Here is a 27,487-nt window from a genome sequence, read left to right as displayed (position 1 = left end):
CAGCAACAGCAGCAGCAACAGCGACGTCATCGTGCCGTCACCTTGCAAGATGGCGGTATTTGCGTGGCAACATTGATGAGAACAGAAGAATGACTGTTGGAGAGAAAAAGGTATCTGTTCCGTTCTTTTTTCCTGGTTTGTATCTGTCTACGTATGTGGATATTGATATCACTTGAAGCTGGAGACAGTTTAACCGTGTAAATGTAGCAGCTTTCTTCCGGCTTATCGCTGTTAGTTGTATTAGCTTGTTAGCTTGGATATGTAATTCTAGGCTGCTGCTGTTTATTTTAGCCCTGTGCTAGATTAGCCTGGTAGTTGTTTGTGGAAACCAAACGGTGGTTTTTCTTCGCGTTTAGCCTTGTATTATCTTTGAGAAAGCGAACACATTCGAACAACACCATTGAACGTTGTGTTGTGGTAATCGGTGAATTCACTGGTCACTGCTGGTGTAGTGCAGTAAAACGAGGCAGATGCTCCGTTATTGGATAAGTGTTCTGAATAGGTTGGGCCACACATACATGTCTATGTACTGTATGTGTATGAATTGAGACTCTTCAGATTTTCACAACAGCTCCAAAATCCGTCTGACAGTGTAAGCAGCAGTGATGTATCATTTCTCTACTCGGTTACAAGATGCATTCGGATCATTAGAGCTAGGCTAGTGTATCTTAATGCAGGAAAACCTGTGTGTGTGTGTGTGTGTGTGTGTGTGTGTGTGTGTGTGTGTGTGTGTGTCAGCCAATCAATAACAAGGAGCTGCAGTACAGACATGTCAGACTAGAGTGTTGAGAAGTCGATTTATCAACTCAAATATTTTTACATTATTTTACACAAATATTATACATGCATACTACTGGTCAAAACTATAAGAGCCACTTCTTTTAGCAGTTTAAATCCAGTTAATAAATCGTATCCAGGTAAGAGGTAAACTGCCTGAGGGTCACCAAAAACAGATTTTCTGCAGCAGTAAAAGTAAATCAAAGTTGATGTAAGCAATTCCTACAGGTGTTCCAACTTTCGTTAGTTACTTACAAACCGTCCGTCTGTACAAAGGCAGTGTTGGAACAAACTGAACCACAAACACTTTGTTCTCCAGACTGATCTTTTGCATTAGGTGCAGTGTATATCTTTGGATTAGATTCTATTTGTGGTGGTAGCTCACTACACTGTATTAAGCCACTGGTTTCCAACCTTTTTGTTGTTTTTTACATCTCACAAACAGCAGCATGTGAGTTGTTAACAGCTCCACTAATCAGTGATTTTCCCTCTAAACCTCTCACATGGTTTCATTTTAATAAATTTTCAAATCTAATCTATTTGAACCTAATGATGTCATATACAATATTAAATCAGTCAGATGGACTTTTATATTTTAACAGAATTTTGCTCCTAATATGTATGTACTTGTACTTATGTTATGCGCAGGACTTATAATGGAATATTTTGACATTGTTGTATATGTACTTTACTTTACTATACTAAAGGACATGGATGTGCGGCACTCCTAATGGCAGCGGAGCCTGAAGCTTCACAAATAACAAACCAAGCTCAACACTTATACACAGCATTGCAGTCTTTTCAATGAATTTTGTTATTTTTCAACTTGAAATGTTCTCGAACCAAACCTCGCCTTGCTCTCTTCATGTTTACCTGCGATGGCAACAGCAGTCCGCGCACTGGTAGCTGAGTATTCATTTTTCTCTGTTAAAAATTTAAATTGCACCTGGCTGGTTGCTGCAACGTAGTGAAATTCATTGTGTTGCTTCAAGACAGACTACAAAACACAACCTCGTTGATACACACGTTAGATCGATCAGATTCCACGTGATTGCAAAAATTCTTAACGATCAATTATCGATCATCAATTAATCATGCCCACTCCCAGTCCTCAGCAAATACACTAAAGTCTAATTAAATACGGTTTTAGTTTAGTTTGAATTCTTTTTCAGTATATTTTTCAAAAAAGGGAAAATTCTAATGGAAGGTTCTACAATGGTTAATCTTCATTAAAGAGAACGCTAAGTTTTTCTCATGATGAAAAAAATGAACGAAACGTGTGTTGAGGCAGACAGAGGAAACCCTGTGGACGCTTTATCTTGTCTGTAACTCATCAACACTGTGGTTGCTTCAGATAATGTTGCATTCTCTATTTCCTTTTGGCAGATTCATCTGACAACTCCAGTTTCTCCTCCTCAGTCCAGTTTCTCTTCCTGTTTCTCATATTTTCATCAAACTGTAAAAACACCACCCAGAAGGACGCTCGGGTTTCAGTCAAGATCTGAATAAGTAGGTATGGCGCGACCATGGCAACTTAACCATATTCCTGCTGCACTGTGGGAAATCAAGCAGGATTGTTCCCTCTTTTAGTAAAAGGTTGGAAGTGTATCTGGTTTTCAGGTAGAGAGGAAGATTCTTTTTGATGGTGAACCTGAAGACCAGCATGTCAGAATTGGTCCTGCTCAAATTTAAACTATGACTGAAAATACTTGAATCCAGAGTATCACTTGACGCTTCCTTCACTCAAGCTCTGATGACTGATGCCACTGTTTCACCACAACAGTGGATCACAGTTTAGTGCTGCATCTTGTTGTCCAGTAAACTGCAGGAAGCCCAAAAATGCTGGTTTAAAACTGTTGAATATCTCAAGAGGGGAAGATCCCCAGATTTATTGTCAGTATTACACATACTTTTTATGAACATTTGACATTTGATTTAAGCTGCTTTTGCACAGATGAAAACCTGTACTGTCTGCACTACCTAACACAGTTAGTGTGAGTAACTCAGGATGTCTTGCAGTGTTTTACAGTAGCAGGCCACCTCTTCTGAAACACTGACAAAATATGACCACATTTCTCTAATTCTTGCCTCACTGCACTGGTTACCAGTGGCATTCAGAATAGATTTAAAAATTTTAAAGCTTGATTTTAAATCACTGTGGCCTGACCCCATCTTATATCATTGACCTTCTCACCCCCTATATCCCTGCTCGCTCTCCTAGATAAGCAGATCAGCTGTTGGCTCCGAGGGCAGGGCAGGAGACAGACGGTGGTAGGGCATTTGTAGTTGGGGCTCCTCAACTGTGGAGTAATCTCCCATTGAGAATTGGACAAGCTACCTCAGTGTCCTCTTTTAAAACTCTCTTTTATAAAAAGGCTTTTGAGTTTGTGTCTGTTTTATGCTTTTTTAAGATTTTAATTTGATTGCCTTTTATCTCTAAATCCAGATTGCACCACAGTTTTTTTTTTATGTCTGTGAAGCACTTTGTGAAAAGTGCTTCACAGACATAAAACATTGTGCAGCATGGTAGGATTTGTTGCAGGGCTGTTGTATCAGACTGCATTAGCTTGGTGGACCCATAAACTGGCACATCAGTGTCAATTTCCAGTGTTGGGGACAACCTTTATGATTCAGTACAGTCACTTCGAGCTGCAGTATTATTGTACAGTTAGTGGGGGCTCCTGGTCTGAGCAGTCTGTCTCTGTTTGATTTCAGAGCTGAAACCTGCTGACGAGGAGAGACACATTTGGAGGACGTTAACTTTGACCAATAAGGATTAGAAATGAGTTCTTCAGAAGAGGTGAGATCTAATAAATATTAACACCCACTAAGTTGTCATGACCATGACTTAAGCCCAGCCATCATACCGGCCATCACACACAGAATTGCTTGTTGGGTCTCTGTTTTTTTTTCTTGTGCAGATTCATGCAGTGTCCTACTTCCTGCCGCTGTTTCACATTAAAATCCTAATATATAAAGGGAAAATCATGCCCTTTGAGCCCCGGGGGATGTTGTGGTTGTATAAAACGTTCTCCACACTGCCAGTCACTCACTTACACACTAAATGGGTGTGCTCCAGGGACATCCCTGGGAACCTGGGGTTGTCCAAATCTACAATTCATTAACCCTGCAAAGCCCCTCAAGCAGACTTCTTGTGGACTTCTACAATGTTATTTGGGGTGCACACTTGGGATCAACCAACGTTTTTTTCAAGGCAGATTCTGATACCAATTATAAGTAATCATGACCGATAACTGATATCTGGGATATGCCAGCACAAAATTACTGCTGTATAAGGACACCGAACGTGGCGTCCAGGTGTTTCTATTATTCTCTTCACCCCATTTATATCAATGAAAGTAGGCTAAATAACAGAATCACCTCTGTATAATGCAATACACACTACACCTTCCACAGTGATCATACAGTTAAATTAACAACAGTCTAAAACTATTTTAATAAAAACTGAACATTATAATCATCATGGAGGATTTACTGCAGGACTGTTGTATTTGACTACATCAGTTTTAGCTATGTGTTCCTAATAAACTAACAACTGAGTGTGTATTAGTGATTATCATGTCTATGCACAGACTGAAAAAAGCCTGACTGAACTGATTCACCTGGTGACGTAAAGATGCTCATTAATTCAATAGTTTTATCATATTTATTATTATCACCATACAACATGTTTTACCCCTATCCTTTTAAAATGTAACATGTTTACTCAGAGGCATTTTGACTAGAGCCAGACCGATTTATTGGTAGGCTGATTTTATCAGACGATATTGGCCTATCAAAGATAAATCAGTGGCGTGTATATTCTCCAATATGTGCTGATATGAATACTTTTATTAAGAAGCAATAATGCAGGAAATGCTTGGGTCAAGTTATATAGGCAGCATTTCATGTATATTTGATCCTTTGTTTTCATTCAAGTTAAATATATATATTCTTATGTTTTTTTTTTTTTATAGTTATTTTTTTGTAGTTATTTTATTTAATTCCCAGTGAAGTTTACCGTTTCAGTGCACTGATGTCATTTTGGACAATAAAGTTTATTGTTAAACTGTAAAATATCCTGCTTTCATTACATATCTTTTTCGCAAGTGTTTATATATTGGCCGACATATGGATAGCAGAATTTTTTTACTCCCTAATAGCGGTATCGGAGTCGGCCCCATAAATCCAATATTGGTCGGGCTCTAATTTTAACTGACTCACTTTGTACTTTTATCTAAGAACATGTTTACACAGTGATTTTACTTCTACTGCAGAAAAATGTCTTTTCAGTAACAGTAATTGTGCTGCAGTCAGTGTGTTGTTTCATCTCCAGTCTCTGGAGTTTCTGTTTACTGCTAGAGTTTATTTCTACTCTGTCTGAACAGTTAAAGGGGACATATTATGCAAAATGCACTTTTCCATGGTTTTCTATCAGTAATATGTGTCCCCGGCCTGTCTACAAACCCCCAAACATGAGAAAAGTCCATCCTCTCCGTCTTTTGCTTGCTCCACCTTTCAGAAAATGTGTGCTCACACAGGCCAATTGGAGATTTTCCCTTGATTTCGTCATGAAGGGAAATAACACCTCCCCCCAGGTGGGTGACACTCCCCGAGCTAGGTGTGTGTTCCTCTGAATCCGCCTTGCAGCCGCTATCGTTTACTCCCTCGCATCACGGCTCCGGTAAAACTATGTCGAAGGTACGAGCGAAGCACGCTCGTTGCTCAGTTGTTGACTGTACAAACCAACACAGAAGTTTTTTACCCCCTACGCCTGAGGATCTGAAGACCGAGTGGATTTGTTTTATTTTATTTTTGATGGACACTTCAGGAGTTGTACCAGGCCATTTGACGTCGGACTGCTTTCTCAACGAGGGCCAGTACAGTGCAGGATTATAAAGCACGGATCAGCACCGACTGTCCGAGACCCAACTTCAAACCTGGGAGCTGTAAGTTTCACCATTTTATGTTGCTTTACTGTATGTACATGAGAGCCTCTTGCGTGTGTTGTTAGCATGGCAGCTTATGTGGCTAACGTTTTGCCTCGTCCACACAGCCAGGTATTGCTGGGTACAGATTGTATGCAATTCTTCTGCCTGGTGTCGCTGTGTGACGTTGATTAGAGCCACCCAGCTAACTTTATCACACTTGAAAGGCGTTGTAGCTGTCTGTAAAGTCAAGCCGGTAAAATTCAGGCTAAACATAGGCTTTGCAGCGATTAGCATAGGTGTCTGGGCTTGTTTATTAGTGCTGTGAAAGTTAGTATTGAGAGTCATGCCTTATGATGTCCGTTTTAACGTTTATATCATGTTTACAGATACAGTGCCTGTAGGGAATATCTAGATAAGCGCAGAGTTACAGGGAATATGTGAAAGGGGATAGTCTATAATACACATTTTTTGCATTTTGCACATATAGTGAGCTATTTGCAGCATTTACAAGCTATTGACAACCCAATTTACACATAATTGAGTTCATTTGTTGTTATCATTTTTGCACTGCTTGCAGCTGTTGCCATAACTACACATTTGAGGAGTTGTTGGTGTAACCTCTGTTTCCTCTGTTCAGACCAGCACATCAAGTGCATCTATACAGCTTCCTGCAACAAGGGATGTTGCATGCCAGACTGACCCACTGTAGGCACACAGTTATCCTTGAGGACTCTTCAGCCTCACATCAGAAGTACAGGTCTGTAGCCATCTGAAGTGCATCTACTCTTGATAAACCTAACAGTCATTTATCAGTCTTGGAATGCTATGCAGGTAAATGAAGCTGTGGTTACTTACAACTTGTGAGAGTGTGTAGGCTAAGGTTTCTGTCAATATTAACATCTTTGATTTTCTCTTTACTGTACCTCCAGACTCTACCTGGCTGCCATGTCCTACAATGAAAATGATGACCGACCACAAGCCCAAACAAAAGAAGGTGAACCACTGTTCAAGGTCCAATTTCCAAAGGACATGAAGGGAGAATGCAGAGCTAAACCAGTTAAGACTGAGCCGACATTCTATAAGTGTTATAGTATTTTATTTTTCAACCAAAAAATGTTTTCGTACACATTGTATTAAGTATTGCATGTATAATGTTATGACAGTTCCACCAACAACAAAATACAGTAAAAAAAAATGTCAGGAGGTAGTTAGAAACAGACTTTCAGTCATTGTTTTGTAAAAAAAAAAAAAAAAGTGAAAAATGTAAACTAAATCTTTTGTGTTTTATCAAACAGGGAATGTGGTGGACCTCATATTTGAAAAAGTCTTTTTTGACTTGGGACCATACACAGAAGCTGCTTTGGCCATCCCCATCCCAGAGGACCTCACTGCACAGTTAGAGCGGCCTGAGAAGGAGGAGGTCATATCCAGCTCTGTGTCCCGGTTCTATCATGGGGCAGTCTAAAACTCACGTACTGGCCTGTGGTGTCAAGAAACTCGGCATGGATGCGCAGGACCACGCAGGCTGGAATGACGACCAAGATTCTGTGACCATGGAAGCCCCAGCACCAGCTCACAAAGCTCCTATAGGCTAGATACCTGTACCGACTAAAACAACTGGACAGGGCATTTAGTCTTGCAAACATATATCTATGTTGTGTCTCACAATTTGTTTTTATGGATCCAGTGAATTCTACAGTTTTTTTTTTATTATCACTGATTATAAGTGCCTCATTTGATATAAATAAATGCTTGATTGTTACTAAAGAAATGACTCCTCTGAATTCATATATTATATGCACACTATCTGCTGATAGAATAACTTTACAAATCTAAGAGCAGCTAAACTAATTTATTTGAGGGTGTGTTACTCCATTTGTGGTGTGTTATTACCATTGTAAAATTATGTGCACTGAAGTAAAACAAGACTGCCTAACATCTTTTATTTAGATTGAAACTATGTTTTTACAAAGAAGCAAAACGTACTGATGTATTCCTCTCAACCGTAAAGGACCATAGTCAGCGCGGTACATGTTGCAGGCAGAACACATTGAGGCAGAGCGGCTCCAACCCAGGACGGTCTACCATACATGGTAAATCTTCCTTGATCTCCCATAGCCGTCTGGTAACCTACAGTGAATTACAAATGGTAAATGCTATGGTTTATTATAAATGTAATCGAAACAAATTACTGATTAGTTTGTCCAGTGAGAATGCTACCTGTGGTATCTCCTAGCAGCAGATATTCTCAGCTTCTGTGGGCATGGTTGCACAGTTTCCACAGGAGCACCTGTCCAAAATATAGAGAAAAATGGTAACATTCACCAAAATATAAAGCTTATGAAATTCAAAAAATGACAGACAGTGGAGCTAAGGTGGGTAAGAAGTAAGCTTGGCTACATATCAAGTGCATATAACAGAGGTAATTTATAACATGTCACTTATTGCATATAATGTGGAGCTTGACAACAGTGTAGTGTAGAAACTGCACAGTTTAGTCTTTTACTAAAGATTACTGTTGCTATCAGACATGTTTATGCTGATTTACAGCTTTCATTGTAATGCACAAAATAAATTTACTACATAAAGGAAGATGTCATGATGAGCATCTCTGCTCAAAACATGGAGAAAAATTATTTACTTTGTCAGCATCTATTAAAATATCTGACTAGTCTTGACATTGAACACCTGTAGCAGTCCTCATACAACAAACATTTTCATAGACTGTAAAAGTATATCTAAGGAGGCATGACAGATAACTACATTACACAATTCACAATAGCGCTTATTTACCAAAAGAGCTCCCAGTAATGACGAGACAGTAACAGTTAGCATTAGCTACCTAGCTACATGTTAGTAACTGTGTGCCAGCACACATCAACAAACTGAAAATGTAATGTCAAAATACACAAAATTGCTTACCAACCATTCAGAAACGTCCTGCTGCAGTTGTAGAGTTTGAACTTCTTCAGCAGCCTCTCCCTCTGGCTCAGATTCTGGATAAAAGTCGTGCGGTTGAACCAAAGCGCTTCCGACGCCAGGTCACAGGTCACGGTCACCGTAAACATTAGAGCATGGTGCCAGAAGCCCAAGCCGCATCCCCTTCCAAAGAGGGGCGTGGTCAGGCACAGCTCATTTGCATTTAAAGCTACAGACACAGAAACAGCCTCTTCTGAACAAGGCTGGGGTTTACAGGCATGCTGAAATATAGGATCGGAGTGGATTTTTTAGCAAGAAGCTTCAAAGACATGTTTTGGGGACCTCTGAGACTTATTCAAACTTGTTGAAAAGGAGCATAATATGTCCCCTTTAATGTTGCTGTTTTCTTCATCACAGTTTCTAACTACCTGCTCTACATTTAAACTTACACTAGTTCTGCCGCATTAACCAGAACTCTCTGTTCAGATCAGCTTGTTGCTTTAGCTTAGCAGTTGGCGCAAGCTTCTCTCTCTCCCGCTCATTAACCGGAGCTGCTCTAGTCTGTGAGCGGCTGTGTACACAGCAGCCTTCAGTGTGATAGGTTGTTACATATCGTGACATATGACCAATCAGATGGTGCTGTGGGCGGGACACTGCTCGAGACCACAGAATGGAGACTACATATTAGAGACAGGCAGCTGCATCAGAGCGCATTTTTTAAATTAATTTATTTTATAGGTTAAAAAAAAAATAACGATTCCGACTTCAGTCTAAAATAAAGCAAGAATTATAATAATAATGATGGTGTTCAGTGTTTCTGCCGGTAACATTTCAGTGTGGTGGCCACCAAAATCTTTGCCGCCACGCAAAAATAATAATAATTTTTAAAAAATCAACAAAAAAACACTCACCTGTCTTCACGTTGTATGTTAATTTGTATGTTCCCCCTTCTCCAGTGGTCGCCAACTGGCAACCCGTGGGCCAAAACTGACCCACCAGCAATAGTATCTGGCCCGCCACATTATTTTGATAATCAGATTTTTTTTCAAATCTTACAATATGGAACTCAGTCTCAGTCAAGCTATAGCTGATGTCGAAATAGATAATCTACCCCCACCTTGAGATGCTTATTATACATTTATGTTGAGAGTGAATGACAGACACAAACAGTCACATCAGGGATCAGCGCCTGGTTCGACAATACATCTCCGTCATGGCAGCAACAGTTGCCCACAGAATTGCTTCTTCTTTAGTGATTTTTGTCAACAATTTAAAGACGCAAGAAAATTGTTTTTTTCCTGCGATTCTGTTCCTGTTCAAACAATTGTGAACTTTTATTATCAAAAGTTCTGAGAGGAAGCTCTTAAAAAAAACACAAAAAAAAAAACGTACAAATTAACAATGGTCTGATGTCTTTTTCTCTTCTCCAAATAACACTGTGCCCACACTGATGTTGTTGATAATGATGATGATGATGATGATGATGATAATAAAACCAGAACTATGGTCTACCCATAAAGATGATATAGACCAAAAATCATACTGGTGTCCCCAAAGAAGGATTTTGTGCTTGTGGTTCAGTTGTGTTTCAATTTTATAAACAATCAACATTGCTAATGAAATCTTTTCTTCAACACACCTTACCTAAAAATATAAATAAAACGAGGCTTCAAATTTGTAGATATTTTTAAAAATCTGTTAGGTATACCATATTCAGTTCTCAAATCAGTGAATGATTTTAATATCATGTTTTTATGAAACAGATCTTTGAATTGTTTTATACCCAAACTTGACCATTTGCATTTGATTGATGTTAAGTGTTGTATAGTGAAATGCTCCGTGTTTTTTATTTTATTTTAAGTATTTTATAAATAGAGGTAAAGGATGAAAAAGGCTTGCTTCTTGGCTGGAGTCACATCTCCACATCAACCATTATACAAAATTTCTTAATTGGCCTGACCATAAGTAATACTGTAAGTTTGAGAGATCAAGACTCCCCATGGACTCTGATTTTGTTATTTATATAGCACCTTTCAAAACCAAGTTACAAAGTGCTTTACAACTAAACATACTAACAATAAAAACAATAGTAAAACAATAAGCAAATAATTAAGATCCCACACATTGACAAAAACATGGTAAAAGTTACAGCAAAACCAGTGGTTAAGAAAAAGCCAAAGGATTAAGGTACCTCTTAAGAAGAGATTTAAAAGGGGCTGCTGAGTTTGCCGGCCTGAGATCAGGCAGTGAATTCCACAGCCTTGGAGCCCAAACTGCAAAGGCTCAGTCACCTTTAGTGACAAGTCAAGATTTCAGAACCACTAGTAGTATCTTGCTGGAAGATCTCAGGCAGCAGTCGGGCTGATAGGGAGTCAGCAGCTTACAGATGAAGGCTGGAGCCTGACCATGTAAGGCTTTAAAAATTAGCAATAAAATCTATCTTCTAAATTCTAAAACTCACAGGTAGCCAGTGAAGGGCTGCAAGGACTGGTGTAATGTAGTTGCTTCTCTTGTTACATGTTAAGAGCCTGGCAGCAGCGTTTTGATTTAATTGTAATCTATGGATGTTGCGATTACTGATGCCAGAATAAAGAGCATTACAATAATCAAATCTGGAAGTGATAAAAGCGTGGATGACCTTTTCTAAGTGAGAAGGTGAAAGGAACAACCTGATTTTCATTATTTGTCTAAGTTGGGCAAAGCAGGACTGCATTACTTTGGACACCTGAGCATCAAAAGGAAGGTCTGAATCAAAAATTATATCTAACATCAAACATTACAGAAAAAGACCTGTTGGATAGGTAAGAGACGAACCAATCCAGGGCCACATCACTGATGCCCAGGCTGTTCTTCAGATGGCCAATTAAGGCATTGTGGTCCACAGTATCAAAGGATGAACTGATGTCAAGGAGGATTAAAATAGAGAACTGACCAGAATCAGCAGCAAGTAGCAGATCATTTGCAACCTTGACCAGAGCAGTCTCGGTACTACCTTGGGAGCGAAACCTTTTTTCTAAAATCTTGGATAAAAATGGCAACTAGGAAATATGGGTCTAAAATTATTTAAAACAGAGGGATCTAGAGATGGTTTCTTTAAAAAAAACTGTGCTAAACTGTGCATGTTTACTATAGAAGGGAAAAACCTCAGATGAAAGAGCAATTTATAATAGTTAAAATGTCTGGACCCACCGTGTGAAAAACAGCTTTTAAAAACCAAGAAGGGATGCAATCTGAAGGGGCAAGTGGAGGATTTAGGAAGTGCTACAGTGGGCTCTTACTGAAATGGCCAACAGAAGAAGGGGGTCAGGAGTCAACAAATTCAGCTGTCTAAGTTAAGTGTTGAACTGTTGATGATTTTTTTCAATTTTGTCAGTAAAATAAGAAATAGTTCCAAGTTCTCTGGCGAGGATTGACAGGCTGGCTTGGCAGGGGACCAATCACAGATTTTAATGATTTAAAAGGATTCTTTTTTTAAAAAAACTGAATTTTATTGCTTTTCAACATACACAATAATCAGCAATATACTTTTCTCGTTATAGAAAGAATAACAAGTGTAGAACAAATCAACCTAATCATAAACAACCCCCCCGCCCCCATCCCCAAAAGAACACAAAAAACAACAAATTAAGTTCCATCCAGTCAGTTTCGAGAAAGAAATGTCACAGTCCATTATATTATACAGTACATGCGCATCATGTCACAGCAGCCTTAATACTTAGTACTACACAGGATACAGTGATACAAAAGATAAAATAAGAAAATAAATAAATAAATAAAAACTAGACTAGTAGAAGAGAAAACCTTGATTATTCAAGGTGGCCATGGACAATGCAATGGCTGTTGACCCTTTAGCAGTAGATGAGTCAATTCCCCAGGCAAATATTCAAGTAGAGGACACCACCTTAGGGTAAAAGACCTCTCATTACCTTTCAAAACAGCACTAATTCTTTCGTGAGGGAGGACCCTGAATATTTCTCTGTACCACAAAGTGACAGTAGGTGGTTGGTCAGTTGATCAAAATACATTTTCTAGCCAACAACAGTAATTTGTCACAAAGTTTGAACTGAGTAGGTGATAGGGTTACATCCTTGGAGGGGAGGCCAAGAATGAAGAAACCTGGGTCTCTCCTGACCTGCACCTGGAAGATACCCCTCAACTCCTGAGAGACCATACCCCAAAAGCTTTTAATAAATTTACATTGCCAAAAGTAATGATAGTATGTTCCAATCTCTCTTTTGCACTTGTTACACAAAGGTGAGGCCTGTCGATCCATCTTATTTAGTATGTATGGAGTTATATGAAGCCGGCGTAATATTTTATACTGTGTCTCTCTGTCTGTTACACGTAAATGTAGACCTAATTACTTTAATAGCCTCTTGCCAATCATCCTCGATGTACTCAGTGCCAAAGTCGCCTTCCCACTTCTGAGTGACACTTGCAATGTGATCTGGACTGATGGAGTGTAGTAGTGTATAGAAGGCAGAGATAAAATGGGTGATACTGTTTCGATCAATAAGGAACCGCTCTATATCTTTATATATGTCTGAGTCGGGCAGAGGTAGACTCCTAGATCCCCCAAAGTGATGAATCTATAAATAACCATAAAAATGTTCTCGGGGGATACTATACTGTGACTGTAGTTGTTGAAAAGTCATTAGTACCCCATCATAATATAAGTCTCCAATCACATGTACCCCATTGTCATCCCATGTATCAAAAATATTGGAGAAGAGACCAGGGACAAAATCCTGGTTCCCTATGATAGGAGTCAAGAATGTGGCACAGCTCCCTCTACCTACGTATTTGAAAATTTCCTGCCAGACTCTAATAGTGTTGTATATAATCGGGTTATTCTTGATGTCACCGGGTAGCTTCTTCCAGTCTCCCATAACCAGACTCCATAATGAGGAAGGCAGAGAGGACCATGCATCTAAGCAGGGCTTGGATTCAATATGAGCATGCAGCCATTCCCACAAGAACCGAGCATTGCATGTCCAATTGTAAAAAATTGTGTTGGGCAGGGCTAGGCCTCCCCTGCCAGAGGGCTGCTGAAGAGTGCTCATTTCCTGTCTAGGCCTTTTGCCATGCCATATGAATTTGGAAAATGCCCTTTCCATATCCCGAGCAACTTTTTTGGAAATCCACAAAGGTAGCATATGAAGGGAGTATAGAAGTCGGGGGAAGACATTCATTTTAATTAAACTAATACGACCCATGAAGGATAATGGGAGATCATGCCATCTATTTAGGTCGTTCTTTATTGTAGCTGCTATTGGAGCAAAGTTAAGCTTCCATAGCTCTGTCAAGTCTGGTGAAACCTTTATTCCGAGATATGTGAAACCTGTGGGGGACCGCTTAAAAGGACAGCTGGTAGGTAGAGTTTGACCAGCAGCTTCACATAGTGGCATCACCTCTGATTTGCTATAATTGATTTTGTAACCGTAGGAGCTGAACTCTTGAATAACGGAGAGGGTAGCTGGTATTGATTCTTCAGGCCTTGTCAGAAATAATAAAATATCGTTAGCATAGAGTGCAATTCTGTGGTCCACTCCTCCGACTGACAGACCATGCACATCTGGGTGCCGCCTTATAGCCTCAGCTAGAGGCTCAAGCACCAGCACAAAGAGCAGCGGAGATAGGGGGCAGCCCTGTCTCGTCCCCCTACGCAGTGGGAAGGGTGATGACCGCGAACCATTAGTTATGACACAGGCCTCTGGGGAATTGTACAGTGTTTTAACCCATCTAAGAAACCACCTTCCCAACCCAAACCTATCCAACACATCAAATAAAAATTCCCATTCTAGCCAGTCGAACGCCTTTTCAGCGTCTAAAGACACAGCAAATGTCTTGAGCTTATTTTGGTTTGAGTACTGTATCATGTTCAGCAATCTTCTCACATTTGTGTGGGCGATCAGTTCTGGATGAAACCAGTTTGGTCTGGACTTATGAGAGATGGCAAGATCTTTTCCAACCTAGTTGCAAGTCGCATTCTTTAGCATGAGTGTAATATTTGCCAGATTAAGCGTTGGTGGACGGCGTTCATTCTCAAAGGACTCCAAAAACATGTCAGTCAGTGGCTCAACTATAAGGTGACCGAGTTTCTTATAGAATTCTGGACAGAAACCATCAGGTCCCGGTGCCTTTCCACTCTTAAGGGAGGCTATAGCCTCGAGGACCTCCTCCTTAGTTACTGGCGCAGATAATTTTTCTCTCTGCTCCTCTGACAGGGATGCCAGAGGCACCCCATCGAGAAATTCTTTTCTCCTCCTCTCAGATGAACAACACTCAGATGAGTATAAATTCTCATAGAACTGCCTCATAATTCTATTCATGTCTTTTTTTTGTAATGCCTGACCTGGTTGTCATCTAGCAAACACGGTATCATATTTGCCTCCATTCTACCTTTAGCCAGTCTTGCTAGCATCTGGCCAGGTTTGTTTCCCGACTGTTGAGCAAAGAAAATATTAGATTCTGCTTTTCTAGTTAACAGCTGGTTCAAGGCTGAGCAGGTGGCCTCCAGGTTTTTAAACAGGGTCTTAGAAGGTGTACTTTTAAATTGTGCCTCCAGCTGTTTTTATTGTATTCTCCAAGTCAGATTGCTCTTTAATAGCAGCCTTTTTTTGGGCTGTAGTGTAAGATATAATACACCCCCTTAGATAAGCTTTAGCGGCTTCCCACAGCAGGGAAGGACTGACGCCTGGGGTCTTATTAGCAGTTAAAAAAACATTCCACTGTACAGTGATGTAGTCAATGAAGGCAGGGCTACTCAATAGAGAGGGGTTCATCCTCCACTGTCGGGACGAAGGGTCACTAAAGGGGGGGCAGATGATCAGACTTACATGAAAATGGTCAGAGATTGAACATATGCCAATTGAGCACTCCCTTACCCTATCTAAAATCATCCTGGATGACAAAAAGAAATCGATTCTGGAGAATGTCTGATGAGGATGGGAGAAGAAGGTATAGTCCCTCCCTCTAGGATTGGTCATCCTCCAAGTGTCAAAAAGCTCTAAGTTATGGCAGAACTCCTTCAACTGAAGACTCTTCCGAGGGGCTGAGTCAGGCTTAGGTGGAGACTAGTCAACATTAGGATCAGGCACAGAATTAAAGTCACCCCCCAACACAACGTATGCTGTGGATAGTGAAGCAACATCAGACTGAAGTTTGGGGAAAAAGGCAGCCTCACATGAGTTGGGGCCATATATACAGCCTATGAGGATCTGCTCCCCATAAAGAAAACCTGAGATGAGGACATACCGACCATCATTGTCCTTAATAATTGTCTTGAGGGTGAATGGGAGGCTGCGGTGAATTAATATTGCTACTCCTCTATTAGTGTATTATGGCACGAATAGAACACCTGGCCCACCCTTAGTTTCAGATGCTCCAGGTCATTCAGGTGGGTTTCAGATGATAAGGCAATATGTGTTTTCTCTTTTTTCAAAAAAGCGAGGATCTTTTGCCTTTTAACTACATTATTAAAGCCCTTAACATTAAGGGAGATTATCTTAAGATCACTCATCAAAATAGGACGAAGATTGTAAGCTAGATTCGTAACACAGCTAGAAGACACGATGCTCACACCATAGGTAGATAGAACCTGGGACAACTCTGTATGACATATGGACGGCTTCAATACTAAAATTGCATATGTAAAACAAAATAAAAGAACAGCGCTAACACAACATCCATCCCTAACCAATGGGACCCTAAACAACAAACCCCAAAATACCCCCCATCCCAAGCCCACCCTCCACCCTATCCCCCGGTGCAGACCAATAAAGTGGCCTGTTGTTGAGACAGTAGCGGGACACATGGAACCGAGCAAGAATGTCACTGATATAGAGAAAAAAGAAAAAAAAAAAATCCTCTCCACTCCCCCGCACACCAAGAGCCAAAATGATTTACAACCTGTTAAAATTACCTTGGGTTATATTCAATAGTAACCAACTCAACTGAAATCAATTGAATCATGCCACAATGGCATATTGAGATGGCAAGAGAACTATATGTAAACATAGTTAGTAAAGCCGGCACCTATCGTTCTTCATGGCAGGGAGCATTTAAAACACGTATTAGATTGACTATAGTGCACTGCATACAAAACATTCGTGAGGTATTCGTCAAACAAATGCAGCTGGCTTCCGTGAAGAACAGTAGCTCTTGCAAGTGCATGGATGTCATTCCATACAGTGTACAGTAATATAAATCAAATACGGAGAATAAAATGCCATTTAAGTTTCCTTAAACCAAAACAGTAATTGGTTCACCACTTAAAGCAGTTTTGGTAAACACCTTTTTTCAGTAATAATAATAACTAGAAAATTCCAGGGAAATTTTGAGTGCCACGGGGGCTACTGTCGGGATGAGTACATGATTTATTTCCAGTGTTCAAAAGTCACCCTGATCATATTCTGGTTTTGAGAAATGTTTTGATATAAAAGACTCTGATATAAAACAATGTCACATCGCTCCATCATGTATTATGTGGAAATATCTCACGTTCTGTGTTGTTTTTTTTAATAAAACAAGAGGCAACATGTCTTCAAACTGGCATTTAAAGGGTTAAAATCCTGAAAACTAATAAACATTTGGTAGGTTTGAGCAGAACTGAAGTGGTTTAAGAGATGTATGCAAAAAAAAGCAGAAAAAAATATTGATATATGATGATTTTATAGCATTTTCTTTGTGTGTCCTTTTTTGGACGCGAGGAACCCCAGAGGGTACAAAATGTGTTACCAGTGTATAATAGACCTGTAACAGTAACTGACATTAGATTTTAAAAAATGTCAAAAAAGACACTTTCTTGCAGAAATCCATACCTTCAGCTGTAACACAGCCAAAATGATCAGCAAATCAAAAAAGAAAAGTGAAGAAAATGTCCAAAAAAGGACAGAGGGACCCCTGAGGGTTAATAAATCCCATGAACTGCTATTTAAATTACCACTATTATGTTTTTTTCTGTGCTAAATTTAACATTACTGGGGAGGAGAGCAACACGACTAGAAGTGACAGCGAGAGAGGGCTAGTAGCTTCTCCTCTCCTCTGTCTCAGCGGAGACCGTCACAACTTCATTCACTCTTTTAACAAAACAAAAAAAAAAAGCAACGAAGGAAGCAGTAAATGGACTTAGATATTTAAGACCTAACTAAATGTAATTTAAGACCTAACATGCGGCTAATGTAAAGCTAGCGGAGCTTGGAGAGTTGGTTATCTGGTTGCTAGGCGCACGCACGCAACGCACACAGGTCAGGAGCTGCCGTTGCCATGGCATTGCGAAAATCTGCCCAGAATTTGGCTTCTACATGGCTTCAAACAACTCCTAATTATGAGAAAACCGTTACTTCTTTTCATAAACCGAAAAGACCGTGCCAGACACTGAAGCCAGAAGTTTCTACAGTCTCTATTTTATTCAGATATTCCTTAAAATGAGTGAGTAAGCTCAGTGCGAAGACAGAGTGAGATTCTTTTGAAAAAAAAAGACGATTACATTAGGTGTCAATGAGAGTGAGACAGGTATTGCTGCCGGACTCGGCACCCCCGTTTAAATTTTGTGCAGACCCTGCCTGTCAAAGTTACATTTTATGAATCCCAACAACTATGTCTACATTTTCAGAAAGAATTATTTGTCTCCTTTTTACAGGTTGGCCGTGAGCTCGAGTTAAAAATAAAAATAAAGGTTATTTTTTACTGCTTCACGCACTCTAGCCAACTGACGCTGTCACTCTAACTTTGAAGAAAAAGTGATTTGCAATCCTCCTTAGAGTGCTCCTAGTTTGAAAAGTTTACATGTTATGTAAAAACAGTTCCTGTCTTTTTGAGAGAGCAGAAGTTTTCCTCCGTTTTATAGTTTGAATCACATTTCTACGTGCAGGTATGAGAGAGCTGGGTGACTCAGAAAAAATGTGCAATTTTGTAGAAAAAAGATGGGTTTCTAAAGGAAATTCCAATGCATTCCTAATGCATTATTTATTCCCAGTTTTTTGGGAATAACTTTGGGAAAATTGGAATTTTAACACCAAAAGTCATAGCACCCCTTTCAGGATCAAGACGCACGTTTTGATGTATATATTACCAGGGTTTTTCTCAAAGCTGCGGGACGAGTTACGCGCCGAAATTTGGCGGAAGAATAATAAACCCGAAAGAGAATATTAATAGATGCCTCGGGGCTCTGCCCTCAGCTATTCTCTTTTTCCCTTCGTGGACGAGAGTTAGAGTAGCAGGGAAGCGCATAGAGAACCTCATGTTCTTTTGGATGAGCCGTTCTCACACACCGTTAAGTGCACAGCGCATCTCTTTGACTCCGGCTGCCAGGTCCTGACGGATGGATATTTTCTGTCCCTCGTGTGTCAGTGTTCCTTTCTCCTTGGCTGCGGCCAGGATCCTCAGTTTGTCTTCCGAGTTGTGTAGCTTAATAACTACCGCGCGGGGCCAATCAGAGTTTGGCGGGCCGAGGGTCCTGTGAGCACGGTCAATTTTGACAATACCCCGTTTGGTCTCCAGGCCCAGCAAAGTTGGTAGCCACCCCTCGAAAAACTTGACTGGCTGTCGGCCCTCCACATTTTCTTTGAGGTTGTGAATTAATATGTTCCCTTGTTAGCTTGCACATTCTTGTTTTGGTCCTTGGGAGGCTTCCCTCTGGATTTGGCGGCTTTACTCATCATAACTTCGTTCTTGATATTGTTAGATAAACTTCAGTACGGTTGTAACTCGGAAAAAAATGTGTTAAGTAAGTAATGTAACTCAGTAGTGGCGGAGCTCAGCAGCGGTTGACTGCTCAGGGTGACAGCATCACGTGATCCTCTAAAAGGATTCTTGGGTTGTGACCATGATCAGCGATGATTTGTGAAAATAGGTGTTCCTTGCTTCTTTGATATTAGACTGGTAAGTGAACATTAGTTTGTCCAGTTTGTCCTTTTTCCATTTCCTCTCAGCCTTTCTGCATTGTCTCTTTAAAAACCTTACTTTGTCATTCAACCCAGGAAGAGAGGGGGTTTTCAATTTTTGAAAGTGGGGCTAAGTGGGGCTATTCATTCTAAAATGTTTGAGCAGGAGCTGTTAAAAACACATTTAAACCCCCTTTGTGTCCAGTTAAAAGGACAAGACTTGTACATTTTTTCTGTTGTCGTCATATGTAAGAGGCATGCATTAGATTTGTTAAAGTTTATCTTATACCTTGAGTATCTTCCAAATTGCTCTATTGTGCTGTATAAATGTGATATTGAATTTTCTGTTCATTTTTATTAATCTTCAATCCTTTAACGTTTGTATTACGTATAGAAGATACTAGTGGTTCAATCACCATTGCAAAAAGCAAAGGTGACAATGGACACCCCGGTCTTTTTCCTCTGGTTAAGGAAAAGAAATCAGAGGACATACCATTAGTGATGACTGCTGCTTTAGGACTTTTATAAATTGATTTGATCCACGCAATAAAATTAGAACCAACATTATATCTGTGTAAAACGGAGAAAAGAAAAGGTGTTTTGAATAGTTTATAACATTTAGAAGTCTTCTTATATTATTATCAGCATGTCTTTCTTTTTTGAAGCCTGATTGTACCGAATTGATTAATTTAGGCAAAATAGAGTCAAGTCTTTTAGCAAGTAACTTATAACTTGATAGTATCTTGATAGTCTTAAAATCATTGTCAAGAGACTTATAGGTCTAAATTAGGAACAGTTTACGGGGTCCTTGCCACATCTGTGTAACACACTAATATGTGCAACATGCATTGATTGAGGGAGTATTCTATTATGACAAAAAGTTTTAATCACTGATATAAAAATGGGTTGGAGATCATTCCAGAATTCTTGATAAAATCCGTCCGAAAAGCCATCTGGTCCTGGACTTTTATTTGAACGTATTGACTTAACTGTAGCCAGAACTACTTCTGTAAAAGGTGAATTAAGGTATTGTTGATCTGATTCTATTAATTTATTAATTAGTTCTTCTTGTGAATAATTACTGTAAGATTTATTGTAAAATTCATAAAAAGCCTGATTAATCTCTTTTAGGTGGTAGGTAAGGTTAGGTGTGGTTGTTTATCAAGATGGCTGTTCCTCTGATGAGTTTTATATGAAGAAAAGTAAACCCTGATCCAGCCAATCCCTTTTTAATTTTACATGTTCATTATATTCGCCTTCATTAGTGTCAGAAAAGCTTCCTTAACATGCTCCAGTAAGATGTTTTAGGCAGCTTGTATGTAACGTGAGACAAAACTCAACAAACACAAGGTCAACATGATTAAAGCTGCTGTGAGCACACAGTACCAGTTGAAGGATGTAAGCATCTCACCTTTGAATTAATTCCAGTGTGCATGCAGCGTCATCTTTGGACAGAATCTTGAAGCTGTAGTGAGTAGAAAAGACTGCAGCGAGACGCAGTCAGCTGGCTGGGTGCCCTCACAAAGGTCATGCCCCTCAATGCTGATCATGGAGTGGTGAATACAGCTTTCCTGGTGTTTCACCTGAAATTTGACAAAGAAAAAACCGCATTGACATTGTCATACTGCAAATGATATGTACCAGGGAAACTGAAATCCTTCTGCCCATTCATAGATGAGTCCTGTTCTTTTTCCTATATGCACTGTAAGGTGTTATAATATATAAGGTGTTATGATATAGAACTGAACTCTGATAAACAGCCACATTATTTCTGTTCTGTTCAGTGTAATAATAGTGGAAGTAACATATGATGACAGTTTAGCTAGCTTGCTAACATTAGCAAACAAGCTCCCAGTCAATTCAGTTCCAACAGTAAAGTAATGTTATCTAAATAAAATCAGCAGCGTCCTTTGGAGACGTGAACTTAGCAGATGCCAGCTCCTCTCTCTGTCACACAGTGAAACTGCCAGTGAAACGGGTGATAGAAAGTTACTATTACAGTGTTACTGACATTTTCAGATCGCAACGGAAGGATTTTTTCCCACTTAGCAACTGTAGAGCTATACATCGAAGTAGATAACTTACACACTGTTTGCTTGTGTTTGTGTCAGACTCTCAGACTCTGATCTCAAATGACTTAGTTCAAGTCTGAGTACAGTTCATTTTAGCGAAATAATCCTAAACATGAAGATAAACTTAAAGTAGCTTAAAGACTAACATTACAAGTAAAATAATTGTTTAATGGTATTCTACTAGATAACCAATACAACTTGATTGGAAACGTGACGTATTTTGCCTAAGCTAACAAGCAAGGCAAAAAGGCACTCACCTATTCATTTGAAGGATGAAGATGGGTGAAAAAAATCAAACTGCATTGTCCAGTCAAACATGTCTCACTCTGTTTTCCCAAAATTCATTGCAAAAAATACTGTTACTGTATACTGTTCTCTTTCCTCCAAGCAATAATACTGTAAAATGCTGTTTTAATAGTGTTTCATGAGAAAAGTTTACAGTAATATACTGCATTTAATGATAACAGGATTGTACTGTTGAAATTTCCTCGTAAATTTACAGGAATTTGTTACAGTGTAGCAGCATTTTATTAAGCCCTTCACTCTGACCCTCATCTCTCTGTTTTTCTCAGATGAAACCAACAGACACAGACAGGACCAGACCTCATCAGTGTCAGAAGTGTGGGAAGTCTTTCAGTCGGATTTGTAGTCTGAGAAGACATGAACTCACTCACACTGCAGAGAAACTGTACCACTGTGAACAATGTGGTAGCACTTTCAGTGAACTAAATGCATACAATTTACATCTGTATACCCATCCTGAAGAGACACCATACTGCTGCGACCAGTGTGGGAGGGATTTCAGCGACCAGAACTCATACAGAAAACATCTGCGTGACCACACTGGACCATACCAGTGTGACCAGTGTGAGAAGAGCTTCAGTTACTTCAGTATTTACAAGATACACATGCGTGTCCACACGAAAGAAAAGCCTTACTGCTGTGACCAGTGTCCAAAGAGTTTTAGTTTTTTAAGTTCATACAAACGACACCTGCTCAGTCACAGTGGAGAGAAGCCCTACCAATGTGACTTTTGTGGAAAGAGTTTCACTCAGTCAGGGCATTTCAGTCTACACCTGCGTAACCATACTGGAGAGAAACCATACGAGTGTGACCAATGTGAAAAGACATTCAGTGACTTGAGTAGTTACAAGATACACCTGCGTGTACACACAGGAGAGAAACCATACTGCTGTGCCCAGTGTGGGAGGAGTTTCTCTCAGTTAGGTAATTACAAGTCACATTTACGTATACACACTGGAGAAAAACCCTTCCGTTGTGAACTGTGTGAGAAAAGTTTCTCTATTTCCAAAACATACAAGCAGCATGTGCGCACCCACACTGGAGAGAAACCGTACCAGTGTAAAGAATGTGGGAAAGGTTTTGGTCGTCTAAGCAACTACATGCGCCACCTTCGTATTCACACCGGAGAGCAACCATTCAGCTGTGACCAGTGTGGGAAATGTTTCAACAGTTCATACAGTTATAGCCGCCACCTGCGTGTCCACACTGGAGAGAAACCATACTGGTGTTCACAGTGTAAGAGGCTTTTCACACGTTCACAGTCTTTGAAGAAACACCGCTGTGTAGAAATAGAAGAGGAGATTTCAACTGTGTGTATCAAAGAAGAACAAGTGAGCTGTTCGTCAACAGAAGCAACAAAGGACAATCAATAACAACCAACAAAATAAATTACAGTGGGTGCCACAGAGGATACAGCAGACTTTGAATACACACACAGCACACTTAGGATCAGTTAATTGTTGTTGTTTTTTTTTCCCCCATGGGACCTTTTGACACTAAGACAAATACAGAATATATCACCAGACTTATATAAACCATGTTTTTTTCTCTGATTAAGATTAAGGAAACAAAAAAGTGTGGTCACTAAACCCACACGCACACACACACACACACATACATACACACACACAGGAAAAAATCTGTGAAAACTCAGACATATCCCAGGTTTCTTTGCCCCAAAAACTGTTGTTGGAATGCAAAATGTGACAAAACATGCTTTCATCATCTTAGAAAATATTGCTAAAGTGCAGCCATTTCCCACATACCGAGAGACTAGTGCATTCTTTCAGCACCAGCAGGCTACACTACTGTAATGCTCTCTTCTCTGGTCTCCCCAAATAAGCTGTAAATAGGTTTCAGACCATTCAGAATGCAGCAGCACGTCTTCTGACTGACACCAGAAGGAGAGCACACATCTCGCCTGTCCTAGTCTCTACACTGGCTGCCTGTTAGTTTTAAAACAAATTTTATAAAATCCCGTTATTATTCCTCAAATCACTCAATGGATAAGTGCCTGAATACATGTCAGAAGTATTCCCCCGCCTGACAACTCAGGTCCTCTGAGACAGCCCTTTTAGTTGGTCCTAAGTGAGGACAAAGAACCAGTGCTCTGCAGGTAAGCCCCTCGCCTGTGGAACAGCAGGACATGAGGATGGCACAGTCACTGCTTAGTTTCAAAAGAAAGACTTCGTTTTTTATTTTAGCTTAGCCTTTTAAACCTATTTACTTATTTATTTAGTCGATTTACTTATCTATCTATTTTGTCCTATTTTGATTGATTTTACTGCTTTTTAATATCCTTAAAGGGACAGTTTCGTTTTTTTGACATGGGGTTGTGTGATGTAGTCATATATACTCAGTACATTACCCACAGTAGATTCTGTTCAGCGCAGTTAGGAAATTTGACTGGCAGCACCCGGCAGAGTGATATGTTGTTGTGGGTGGGGCCACGAGAAAAAAAACGTGTTTTAGACCCATGAAACAATCCAATATCTGTTTAAAGGTAGCTCCATATAGAATATTTTCAGCGCTGAACAGAATCTACTGTGGATGAGGTACCAGCTATTCATGAGTACCTCACACAATGCCACATCAAACGACCTGAACTATCCCTTTAATCACCTTGTATTGCAGTTTTGCACAAAAGGCGCTATATAAATAAAGCTGATTTTAATTGATTTGATTATCTGCCTGATATTTGCAGGAAAAATCCTCCATAGGGCATCAAGACCACAAACACGGCAGAGACGTCACATTCAGTGACTTGAATTGGCTGAGGGGATGCCGAGCAGACAACTTGCAGACTGTGACGGCCCCCACCTGTCACTCAAAGCTGTTGTGTTGTCTAGAGTGGAGCACTTCAAAATTCTGATTGGTTGCCGCTGCACCAACTGCACATAGCTCATTACCATGAAGTTTCCTGGACTTCAACGTTCTCTGATGGGCATGCCACCAACAGACACTGGCTCACATGGAAAATGAATGAACGACCACAGGTGACGTTCTCACTGCTCTGTCTGAACACACATTTACTTTGGCGCCACCTGGTGGAAAAAGAAAGGGCACAGTGACTGATTATTCTCATGTCATTCACATTGATAAGCAGTAGACTGATACCACAATTATTTTTGTAAAATTTCATGTCATGAGAGGCTCTTTGTCGCATGCCCCTCATGTTTGTCATGTCTTGTCATGCTGCCACCCCAATTTATTGTTGAGAAATGAGTTGCTCACACAATTGGAAATGATACATTTGAAAAACTTCAGTGTGTCACACACTTTGTGGCCTTTTCTACTATTTCCAGTAGAAAATAGTTCCTAATAACAATAATTCAAACGATGCGCTGACAACAAGTGGCAGCAAGTCCGCAAAGCTCGTAGTTTTTTTAAATATTTGTATATATTAGTATATTTTTTGTTGATTAATGTTTTTCTATGTCATTTCATCTGACGAACAACTCCTGGCTTTTAAGTTTACCAGATATGGAGTTAAACAGATGCAGAGCTGGGGCTAAGCTAAAGGCTAGTAGATGGAGATTTAACCCTTTTCTACCATCGATCCACATGGGAAATGTCAACTCCCTGGCTAACAAGTGTGATGAACTGGAGGCACTTAAGAAGAACCAGCAAGCATATTGTGTTGTGAGTGCAGTCTCATGTGTTTCATGGAGACCTGGTTAAACAACAACTCTCCCGACCGTTGTGTGGATTTACCCGGCTTCACTGCAGTATGAGCGGACAGAGACGCCAGTGGAAAGAATGAAGGTGGAGGACTGGTTCTGCTTGTGAACAATAGATGGTGCAACCCTGGTCTTAACACAGGGAGGGAGAAGATCTGCGTTTGGGATATTGAACTTTTGGCAGTTGGTCTTAGACTGTACTATGTACCGAGGGAGTTCTCACACATCTTCAGCATTGTTGTTCAAGCACGAGCAGAGCCTGCACTCGCTTGTGACGTCATTCACGAGACTGTTGCGAGAGTACAGACCCAGCACCCTTATGCATTCATTGCAATATCGGGGGATTTTAACCATGTCACTCTCACCTCTCACCTGACTGGCTTGACTCAGTATGTTGACTGTCCCACAAGGGAAAATAAGACACTTGATCTGTTCAATGCAAATGTCAAGGAGGCCTACAGTGCTTCAGCTCAACCACCACTTGGCAGATCAGATCATAATAAGTTTTTTCTTCAGCCTTCCTGCAAGCCCTGTGTACTGAGGCAGGCTGCAACCACCCACTCATTCAGGAACTGGCCCCCGGAGGCCAGGGAGTCTCTAAAAGACTGTTTTGAGTGCACAGATTGGAACGTCCTGTTGGAGTCACAGGAAAATGATAAAAGGAGCCTGACCTTGATAGAATGGTTTAATGTACCACAGACTACATTAACTTCTGTATGGACACTGTAATACCAGCAAAGATTTCCAAACAACAAACCCTGGATCACCAGTAACATCAAGACCCTCCTCAACCAGAAAAAGGGTTAGGTCTTCAGGGATGGAGACAGGGAGAAGCTCAGGTGTGTGCAACATGAGCTGAAGAGAAAAGGCTGGGTCTGTGCAGGAGTGTGGACTCACTCAGGGCTGTTGTGGAGAGATGCATGCAATGTAAGATGGAGGCCATCTTAGACAATACCAACCATCCTCTCCACAACATTCTGGCAGGACAGAGAAGCAGCTACATAAGCAAACGGTCTCATCTCACTGTGCTGCAGAACAGAGACGTTCAGGAGATCCTTTGTTCCCACTGCCATCAGGCTATACAACACCTCAGCTAAAGGAAGTGGACCAATCAAATTATTATTGTTTATTTATTATTAACTGTTTTTATTATTGTTATTAGCAACAATGAGCTAATGGACACATGAATTCCCCTAGGGGATAGATAAAGTAGCTATCTATCTATCTTTCTATCTATCTATCCATCTATGGATTATCCTGCGGTGTTTATCATGTGTGATTTGTTCATTCTGTATGTTCTGGGATTGTGCTCTGTATGCAAGTAGTTGTATGATAATTATTGTTATTAATAAATGCAATTTCAACTTACAGCTGGAAACATTTGAAACCTTTGTTTTCAGATTTGAAATGTCCAGAATCACAGCTAGACTGTTGTCCTTTTTGGATCATATCATGTTTTTACAAAGTGATCCATTACTTGAATGTCACATATACTCAGAACACAGAGTACTGTTAATGTCACCATTGTATATTGTGTATAGTATTATTAGCATTTCAGTAAGGAGAGATCAATCGGATGTGTATGACAGTGCTGAAGAAGCAGCAGAAGACAGTTTTGGTGATTAGACTGAAGCAATGAGGACAGGGGACAGCAACAACAACCCAGTGGAATCATGGCACAACCACCCTCACGTCACACAGATGGAGACCAGGTGGAAGTTACAGAGCCTGGGTGTCCACCTCCTCTTCTGACTGAATCAGATGCTAGCAACCGATCATCAATCAAACCAATCAAAAGCATCAAGAAGGAATGCCGAAAGCAGGTTTAACAAACTGAGAATAAATTATATTCAAACATCAGTTTATAGTTTCCTGTTGTGGTGCAGTTTTTTTAGGTCTTTACACAATGGGAGGATTTA

General features: G+C 40.1%; 1 protein-coding gene and 1 long non-coding RNA gene across 5 annotated transcripts; one reads left to right on the top strand and one right to left on the bottom strand.

Moving 5' to 3' along the window:
- On the top strand, positions 1 to 27,428 carry LOC130166118 (zinc finger protein 239-like). 4 transcript variants are annotated; one of them, XM_056371470.1, is made up of 5 exons: positions 1 to 110; positions 2,164 to 2,286; positions 3,493 to 3,577; positions 22,158 to 23,124; positions 24,593 to 27,428. In XM_056371470.1, coding segments are annotated over exons 3-5 (987 nt in total). In that variant the 5' UTR covers positions 1 to 110; positions 2,164 to 2,286; positions 3,493 to 3,559; the 3' UTR covers positions 24,595 to 27,428. The 4 variants fall into 4 exon arrangements, with proteins under 4 accessions (XP_056227445.1, XP_056227444.1, XP_056227441.1 ...); XM_056371469.1 differs by having other exon boundaries at positions 22,158 to 23,282; XM_056371466.1 differs by having other exon boundaries at positions 22,158 to 27,428.
- Positions 7,636 to 8,747, bottom strand: LOC130166133 (uncharacterized). The gene is made up of 3 exons (XR_008827111.1): positions 8,635 to 8,747; positions 7,929 to 7,998; positions 7,636 to 7,838 (listed from the first exon to the last, which is right to left on the bottom strand). It is a non-coding gene; the product is annotated as an uncharacterized LOC130166133 (long non-coding RNA).
- Positions 27,429 to 27,487: the final 59 nt, after the last annotated feature.

This window comes from Seriola aureovittata, chromosome 3 (assembly GCF_021018895.1).
Source record: "Seriola aureovittata isolate HTS-2021-v1 ecotype China chromosome 3, ASM2101889v1, whole genome shotgun sequence".
Taxonomy (NCBI): Eukaryota; Metazoa; Chordata; class Actinopteri; order Carangiformes; family Carangidae; genus Seriola; species Seriola aureovittata.
Note: the sequence above shows the minus strand (reverse complement) of the source record. Positions and strands in the feature narration are given on the sequence as shown.